Source organism: Sinocyclocheilus grahami, unplaced genomic scaffold (assembly GCF_001515645.1).
Source record: "Sinocyclocheilus grahami isolate Dianchi unplaced genomic scaffold, SAMN03320097.WGS_v1.1 scaffold780.1, whole genome shotgun sequence".
In the NCBI taxonomy this organism is placed as follows: domain Eukaryota; kingdom Metazoa; phylum Chordata; class Actinopteri; order Cypriniformes; family Cyprinidae; genus Sinocyclocheilus; species Sinocyclocheilus grahami.
Window position 1 is genome coordinate 407,829 of NW_015505959.1, and position 9,366 is coordinate 417,194.

The window sequence follows — 9,366 nt, forward strand, 5'->3', positions numbered from 1 at the left end:
TTTTAGCATTAATTACAGCGTTAGCATTAATTTCCTTTAAATAAACAGCTACATTATTGTAATTGATCGTGCTTTGTATTGGCAGCATCCTTCAAGATGCGCATTAGCTGTTATTGCTTTGCTCCCAACTATTTGAGAGAAAAAAAATCAGACATGTAATTATTTTATTTGTTATTTTAAATATGACTAATCATTTCAAAATATAGTATACAAAACATTTTGACAAACGCAAAGTATTATTTTCCCAAAATGTGGTGGACTCCTGCCTGATTTGATTGTTTCAGGCATGTTTTGAAGCATAAAGCGTTGAATGCGTAACTTGAAGTAGTCCATCCATATAAAATATGTATATGTCTCGGGAGCAGAAAACAGATCTTCAAGAGAAGCCAAGATTTCACGCTAAAACGCAAACAATTTAGGTAGGGCGCGCGGCGTGTCATTTCAAGCGCTTTAAATAATGAAGTTTTCGTAGTAAACCGAGTGACTTCCACCGCATAGAAATGTATTCACACAAAGGCTTCGAAGGGAAGACAATAGGGTTTATTTGCACTACTTAGTGCGCTCCTGAAGAATCACGAGAGCCCCAATTTTCACAGACTATAATATACAAACATGGATGACCAGCAGAAGCGAATACACTGTGGCGTGTAAGCCTCCTTGATTACACTAATTAAGTTCTGTCTAATTAAATTACTGTCACGTGTTAACCAATAGCAAAAGTTGATTCATTAACCATGCAGACCGAGGACTGAAAAGCAAAGCCTTCCCTGCTTGCAGGCTAGTGTCAATTGGCTAATTTGCCGTCTTGCACAAAGTAGCTCGAACCGCAGGAAGGCGTTAGTTTTCTCTCGCGCTCGCGTTAATTGCTGTTTGTCATCGAGCGATGCAGCTCGAGCGTTGCATCTCGCCAGCTCGAGCGCGCTCCAAGAAATGCATGATTGTGGGCAGTGGCTACCCAAACGCACAAGCATCTGAGCTCGCCTTGCAGGACTACCCTATTATATCTATCGGCGACAACCTGGAGAGAAGTTCACCTCTGAAAAAAAACTCCGCTGGGATGACGAATCAGTCAGAGGCAGACAATTTCGCCGACTCGAAGGACTCGTCAGGGGACGTCCAGCGAGGCAAACTCTCTCCTGATATTGACGGAGTCGCCGACAGTCGTCACACTTTCGATGGATCTGCAGGAGAAAGGTATCTCCTGTCTCAGTCCAGTCAAGTGCAGCCGAGTCCCACCACCATGTTTCCCTACCCGGGTCAGCATGGACCGACGCACCCGGCTTTCTCCATCGGCAGCCCGAGCCGGTACATGGCTCACCACCCGGTCATCACGAACGGAGCTTACAACAGTCTGCTGAGCAACTCTTCTCCGCAAGGCTACCCGACGGCAGGCTACCCGTACGCGCAGCAGTACGGACACGCGTACCAAGGCACGGCTTTCTACCAGTTTTCCTCCGCTCAGGCCGGGCTCGTTCCCGGTAAAGCGCAGGTTTACCTCTGCAACAGGGCCCTGTGGATTAAATTTCACAGACATCAAACGGAGATGATTATTACCAAGCAAGGACGGTAGGTGATTTGCAATTATCCGTTTCGCAAACTATAGGCTATTTTCCACAAATTGATGCTTTTGTTTCGCAAATATCTCTGGAGCGAATTAAGGTGGGCAGATTACGCGGAACGCACTTTTTTTTTTTCTTCCGAAAAAGCTTATCTTTTTTCAGTCTGCACTTTCCTAGAAAAAAAAACATGTATATTAATTTAATTCAGCCTATTTATATTCTTTAATGCATTTTTTCTCTTTTTTTATTATCAGTTGGATTTGTTTTTCCAAACGTTTAGAACCATTTAATATTCCTGCTATATTCTCTTTTAATAAAAGTATCTCTTTTTTTCGATTTGCTTTTCCGAGAAAATAATCCAAAATATTAACATTCGTTTTTAATGATCCTTTTTTAAAAACAATTAATCAAAAAACATCCTAATATATTTTTTACATTCAAATGAAAGATTGCAAACACGTTTGCTAGCAGAGCTACAGTATTGTGCACTGAAACTTTATATTTTATGTACCCTCAGGCGAATGTTCCCGTTTTTGAGTTTCAATATATCTGGTCTTGACCCAACGGCGCATTACAATATCTTCGTGGACGTGATTCTTGCGGATCCGAACCACTGGCGCTTTCAAGGAGGAAAATGGGTCCCGTGCGGCAAAGCGGACACGAACGTGACAGGTAAACAAATATGGTTTTACTTTATGGATTTGGCTTTATTTATTATAATGATGATGATACATTTCTATAGTATTATTATTATCTGTTTAAATAACATTGATTTGAATAAAACGCAGAGGAGTTTATTTTTGTTGTCCTGACTCAGAACTGACATTTCTATGATATAGGAAACAGAGTGTACATGCACCCGGATTCGCCAAACACCGGTGCGCACTGGATGCGTCAAGAGATATCCTTTGGAAAACTAAAACTAACCAACAATAAAGGAGCAACGAACAACACGGGACAGGTTAGTTATTTATCGTCAGATTTATTTTGTTTTTATGTCATTATTTTTAGTCCCACTGCTGTGTCATGCGTTCAGCATGCGTTAGAAATATTAGCAACAGTGCTGTGCTGGGTAGCATTTTACAGAAGTTGCACATTACAAGCAGCTCCATAAAACAATCTCTCTCTTTTTAGTATTAGTTAATTTATCTAAATATAAAAACGTATGATCTTTTGTGGTAAGATCATTCATAAGTGAAAACATGCTACCTTAACATTTAAACATTACGTTCGTTGTTGTAACCATGTGGAAATTTTTTTTCCCCCAGCCATAATAATTTGTATTTTTATATTGCTTGAGTTAAACCGGTTAATTTACATGTAACCAATAATTGCATATTTAAATGAGCTGACAAAAGCGATGGTAAATTAGTTTTCATGTTTGTGTTCCAAATGGAACTACGGGAGCGTAAAGACGCGTGAGATGTTCTCTGACTCGTTTTTTCGCTTGAATTCCTGCAGATGGTCGTCATGCAGTCGCTGCATAAATACCAGCCTCGACTGCATGTGGTGCAGGTGAACGAGGACGGAACCGAGGACACGAGCCAACCCGGCCGCGTGCAGACGTTCACTTTCCCGGAGACGCAGTTTATTGCGGTCACCGCATATCAAAATACTGATGTAAGAATTTTTTTTTGTTTGTTTTGAAAATTCGATTGATTTAATTATATAAAGCGTTTTTAAATGTTCGAATGTTCTGCCACTTCCAGATCACGCAGCTAAAAATCGACCACAATCCATTTGCAAAGGGATTCCGTGACAATTATGACACGTAAGTTTAGATTTATTCTTTTTAAAATGGTGACCTTTTCTGTCCTGTCTGACCTATAAAATGTAGTCGGGGTTAATCGTAAGAAATATTCTTAATTATAGTGTAACCAATTCATTTATGCGCACATGAAGTAGGCTACATTTTTGTTTTGTTTTTATGATCTTAACCAAAATATGTGTCCGTATATGTGCGTGCGCATTTGTGTTTCTCGGACATAAAGATCACAGACGAATTGTAACCCTGGCAGGTTAACATTCTTGCAAGAACTTGGAATCGTGTGTGATTTTTATTTTATCTGCTCATTTAAATCCGTGCATCTGGATGAAAGAATGCTTGGATTTCTTAAAGAGTCAAACCGCAAAGAAAGATGATTTTTGGCTCGGAATTCCAATTGGCCGATGCATTTATAACCATTTGTGTGTTTTGTGCTTTGGCCTGGCAAATCTGAAGACACAAATCTTAATTTCACAGCATCTCATTATGGCTCTATCGCGCACTGTGTATTTGCCAGCAATATTTATTTAGAAAAGTTGAGAAAAACAACAGTTTAGTTGTTTTACTGTTTTTAAATAATTCTAATCTACACTGGTGCGATATGCATATGGGTTGACCTTGCGCAGCGTTCATTTGTTTGTTCGCGCAATTACGCACAGAATGGGAAATCGTGAGAAAATTCGAATGCATTCGAGCACATTTGCAACGCTTTATTTACGGTTAGCTACGCTTCTCATATGCAACATTGTTGTGTTTGTCCACCATCTTTCTCCAGTGTCTACACAGGGTGCGACATCGATCGGTTGACGCCGTCCCCGGGTGACTCTCCGCGCTCTCAGATCATGCCTAGCGCAAGATATGCCATGACTGGTTCTTTCCTGCAGGACCAATTTGTCAGCTCGTATGCCAAGTCCCGCTTTCACCCTGGCGTCGGAGGCGCTCCTGGCACGGACCGCAGCGTCCCACTTTGTAACAGCTTGCTCTCCCCGCAACAAACCGAGGAGACCACGGTGGCCTCCCCGCAGCGATGGTTTGTCACCCCTGCCAACAACCGACTGGACTTTGCCGCCTCGGCATACGATGCTGCGGCGGCTGCTGATTTCGCCGGTAACGCGGCCACCCTTCTGTCGTACGCGGCTGCCGGTGTTAAAGCGCTGCCCCTGCCCGGGGCGGGATGCTCTAACAGACCTCTGGGGTATTATGGCGAGCCGCCGGGGTGGGGCACCCGCACGCCGCCGCAATATTGCAGCAAGTCCAGCTCCGTCCTGTCATGCTGGCCGTCCAACTCCGTGGGGAGCCGAACGACCTCCTCCAGTTACCTGGTCCCTGGCCTCGAGGACGGAGACGCCATCGCGCCCGAGAGGTCACCGCTAGGCGGGGCGGATGAGTCCAAACCCAAAGACCTGTCTGAATCCAGCTGGATAGAAACCCCGTCCTCAATTAAGTCGATCGATTCGAGCGATTCTGGGATTTTCGAGCAAGCCAAGCGGAGGAGGATTTCGCCATCTGCCACGCCGCTTTCCGAGACATCGTCTCCATTAAAATCTGAAATGTTGACGCCGAGGGAATGCGAGAAAAACTGCTCCAAGGACATCGGCTACTACAGCTTTTACCCCCACAGTTAGAAACCGTTCAAGAAACCTGTTCAAGGATTCACGAGTGACGTATAATCTATTTATTCCTATTTATCTGTTTATTTATTCATATATCTTGGTCGCGTCGTTCGAAGGATTAAACGAAAAACTTTGACATGCACGAAAACTTGAGCAAGCGGTTTTCGTTCCCAAATGACATTTTAAGGTTCTAACTGTCAAACCTATTGTAAGTATGGAAGAAGTGTACATATTTGTATTTATCTATCCATTGTGATTCTTCTCGTTGAATGTTGATGTACAATATAGAAAACCGGATTAGGTTTGTTTAATGTACTTAGACGTCTGTTCGTTCGAATAGCAACATATATTAAATATTTTGATGTTTGAAAAAATAAGGATAGGCCTACATCTCGTATAGGTTCCAGTTATGAAAAACAATGGTCTGCCTGAATTGGAAGTAGCTGCTTACCTGTTGAAGAGGCCCCCAAAAAGACGCATGTCTGTAGGAGGTCGGATTTTATGTGAGCTTATATTGATGTTGCTTTTAGAGTCGCGTCGTCTGTTCGTAAATATCATAGTACGTAGGTTCATTTTGTGAGCGCTTTGTGGACGTATGTTTTTAACCACACCAGAGTAACTTAATTTATCCCCTTTTTTTTTGTAGAGATAAAAACATAGACTACCATTTAACTTATTGCCAACCCAGACATTTTCATTAGTATTTCATTGGCTGTTTTCTCATGAGAAAAACGCGAGTTAGGCCTGCTAATGTGTAAAGGTCATGTAATTGTGGTGTGCTTAATTGCAATAAATATGACAGAATGTGAAACCCTGGGCGACGTACACAAGAATCAAACTAAGCTGATTTCAAAACCAAATAGTTATGTTCCATTTTTCTCTACCTGTTTTAGAGAGGTATATCAATAACGCCAGTCACAATGTGAATTTTGTTGCCTGTACGATGCATTTTTATAATAAAATGTAGTCATGCAATGCAACAAATAAGAAAATCGCCCAGAACAACCTTTTTTGGTATTTTATATAGGCTACTTGTTTAATTCGACTTTTTTTTTTTTTTTTTTTTTTTTTTTTTTTAAATGGGGGAAAATGCTTTTGGCTACTTGATTTTACAGTAGCCCTAAAGTTAAACAGGGAAGGCACTTAATGTATCAGTGTCACTGCATTAAATAAAATATCAAACCAAGTGCCATGCATTAAATGTAGCACACAATTGTTTCAGATTATAAAATAAGAGGTTCAAAGTGAAGACTGTAGTATTTGGACAATTTCTGATCGCTAAATATAAGTGCAGAATAAGGACTAAAATGCCCTGGCTTTATAGAAAAATGTATGGATTTGTCTAATTGAGTTAGACATTGTAGTGACCTTTTCAGTTAACTGATTTATTTGAACATAAAAGGACAACATGGCCTCATAAAGAGATAAACTGCCCCTGAAAATTAATTGTGACTTCATACATCCACTATAATATCATTGCAACATTTGGGTAACATTCATTGTGTAAACTGAAGCTATTTCAGTTGATATTAACAGCTGGTTTGATATTTTATCTAATGCAATTGCATTTGTTTTTAGGTGTGACTTGATCCACCTTTTGGCCTCTAATACCAGGCTATATTACACACAATCTAAAACATTTACCAATAGAGTTTTGTATAATACAAATCTTTAACTTTCAATGATTAAGCTCGTTTGCGTCCATATAGAAACCCAGATATATGAATATAAACGAGCACCCAAATATTGCCAAAAGCAGACTTTGCACACTATTCTGGAAATTGTACAATTTTCACTTACATTTTGTAAGTTGTCCAGAGTTTCGAACAAATATAAAAAATGTTATAAAACCCTACACCATTAGCTCTTTATCCTGGTCCTAGCCCTGTACTGCATATTTATTAGTGTTTCCCTTATTTAATACATCTGAATTAAATGATCAGCTAGTAAACTATTCAAGACCTCAACTGAGTGGGTCAGAAAGGGAGACATCCAAAATGTGCAGTTTTTCAGTTTTCCAGAAACAAAAAGAAAGCAGAAAAAGTGGGAGTAGTGTGATAATATCCTACTGAGAAATGAGAAATCCTGTATGCTTTTTGATAGTTTGCTGCCTCCCTGTGGTTCAGTGATAAGCTGCCTAGTAAATAAAGTAACCCTTTTAAACAGTTACTTTAGAGTTCTAGTGTAGAATTATGAGATTAACCTACAGTTCATTATTTAATTAAAAAATCTGATGTCAAAGGAAAAAGCCAGTTTATCTGTAAACCCTAAAACCTGTATTACAGAATTGCAAACACTAGATGGAGACAACCTCGTAATGATGAACCCAAAAGACACTTGCATCATATTGTAGCCTATGTAATTATACACTATTATAATTAACTATATACTATATAATATAATTTTATACTAGTTTAATTATATAGTATATTAACTTTATATAATACATTATTATTCAATGTAAGAATATATTAATATTGGAAAAATATGTGGAAAATATTACACTGATGAGAAGCAGCCTGACTTACCAAACATACACGGTCCCAAAAAGCATTTGGATAATCCACAAAATCAGATAACAAAATATTAAACTAAGTGGCATTTATAAAAATAAAAAAAAAGGAGAAGAAATGATAACACAAGGAAAATGTATACAAAAATGTTTGTTAGTCTTTGAGCAAAAATGAAAAGAAAATTGAGAAAATGAGTACATGTGCAGCATTTGAGCACAAATGATAATTGGGTTGATACTGCGCTGTCTAATGCAATGAAATTCAAACACAAGTTTGACTTAAATGTCCAAAGAATGTATATAAGGAGGAGGCTGTTATTGTAGATGATGTAAAAAGCAGCTTAAAGATGGTCCAGGATTTCTTTCTTTCTTTTTTATCTTTAATATCCACCAAGTTGAGCCGTAGTGCAGGCCTGACAATGGCAGTGCAGATGGCCAGTTTAAAAGCGCAGCAGGAGTTTCGTTGGCTCTTAATATGAAACCACTGCACTGATCATGACTGTTTCCAAATCATCAGAGTTATTGTAAAGAAGAAAGCGTAAATTGAATAATATGAGATTTGTTGTTATTATATAGGTAATATATATAGAGGAGACCTGGTCTAGTTGGCACAGTTTTACTTCAGTATTTCTCAGAGTAGATTTACTGTATATTTAAATTGGACATTTAAGTCAATCTTAAAGTCTGGCAAAAACGCTATTGAACATTTTTACCATTACTGGCCCTCACTAAACATACAGTGGGGCATGTTGTCACACTATAGAGGTAAGTGTACATGATGGGATCTTTCCATTAAATACTCAATAATAAGCTACTTAATGGTTTTCAACAGAATTTCAACAGAAACATAGTCATGAAACGACAAACATTGAAAGAATAGCATCTAAAAATATCAAACCATTGTTTCGGCCAACAGAAATTGGAATAAATTGTATAGAATTAAAAATGTCCTTGTCCCGAGAATAGTTATTTGTTTTTTGTGAATATTGCATGTAAAACTTTTATCAGAACCATCTATAGTCATCTCAAATAAAATAAAAATGCACATTTGATTATTTACACTAGGATGCAATCCAAATATGCTAATGAAAATGAACATTTGCTCGCCCACAGTCTTCTGTCTTTCTTTCCTTTGTGAAACGCAAAAACTTTCATATGGACAAAAACGCTTCTTTTGTTCCACAGAGGAAAAATAAGCAAGGATGGGGAGTAAATGAAGACGACATTTGTAGTTTTGGGTGAACTATCCCTTTAAGACAGTTTTGAACTGCTATTAAAATAAGCAATTGTGAAATTGGACTTTTGACTCAGAATAGTTACTAAGATGCAGACAAACGTGGCCATTAGTTCTGCATGGTCTCCTGTACTTCTCCTAGTTATTTGTACAAAATGTATCTGTAATCTCTCTTGTAAGGCCCACTCCTGACAAATTTCGAGGCACTATAACATAATGCCCCCTCCCCTGTGGAGTTTAAGTGCTACTACCCACTGCTGCGTCACACAGCAGCTACATGCGCCCTTATGAGTGAGCACTGTAACAATATCACTGCACTAAATATGTGAGCAGAGCACATCATCTGCGCTGATCGGCGACGCTGCACGCAGTACGCACTGCACGCACTGGAGCTGATCTACAGGTACAGAAGATGGACGTGAAGGACCAAGGCGCACAAATGGAGCCTCTGCTGCCCGCGGTAAGACGCTCTGTGATCAGTCGTGTTAACACTGTCCGAGCGGGGATCGTATGATCTGATTGAATGCTTGCGTGAGAGACCTTGAGTTTGACTGAATGACTTGCGCTCGTGCGTGTTCTGCGCCTCTGCGGTTCGAAGGCGACACGCATGTTACAGTTGCATTCTGCTGCAGTGCATGCTGCAGATCAGGACGCGTTTTACCAACGCGTTCACAGGTTCATCG

At 39.6% G+C, this 9,366-nt stretch overlaps 1 protein-coding gene across 1 annotated transcript; it reads left to right on the forward strand.

The window, feature by feature from the left end:
- The first annotated feature begins 739 nt into the window (after nucleotides 1-739).
- Nucleotides 740-5,839, forward strand: LOC107561569 (T-box brain protein 1-like). The gene is made up of 6 exons (XM_016246042.1): nucleotides 740-1,566; nucleotides 2,077-2,231; nucleotides 2,399-2,520; nucleotides 3,021-3,179; nucleotides 3,269-3,330; nucleotides 4,100-5,839. The coding sequence occupies exons 1-6, from the start codon at nucleotides 884-886 to the stop codon at nucleotides 4,947-4,949; spliced, it is 2,031 nt and encodes a 676-aa protein (XP_016101528.1). The 5' UTR covers nucleotides 740-883; the 3' UTR covers nucleotides 4,950-5,839.
- The last annotated feature ends 3,527 nt before the right edge of the window (nucleotides 5,840-9,366 follow it).

Bases quoted from the DNA above. Each gene is read 5' to 3' on its own strand.
- LOC107561569 (XM_016246042.1), top strand. From the start codon at position 884: ATGCAGCTCGAGCGTTGCATCTCGCCAGCTCGAGCGCGCTCCAAGAAA. The intron at 2,232-2,398 runs GTAAACAAATAT...TCTATGATATAG, and splicing joins AGCGGACACGAACGTGACAG to GAAACAGAGTGTACATGCAC. The intron at 2,521-3,020 runs GTTAGTTATTTA...GAATTCCTGCAG, and splicing joins CAACGAACAACACGGGACAG to ATGGTCGTCATGCAGTCGCT.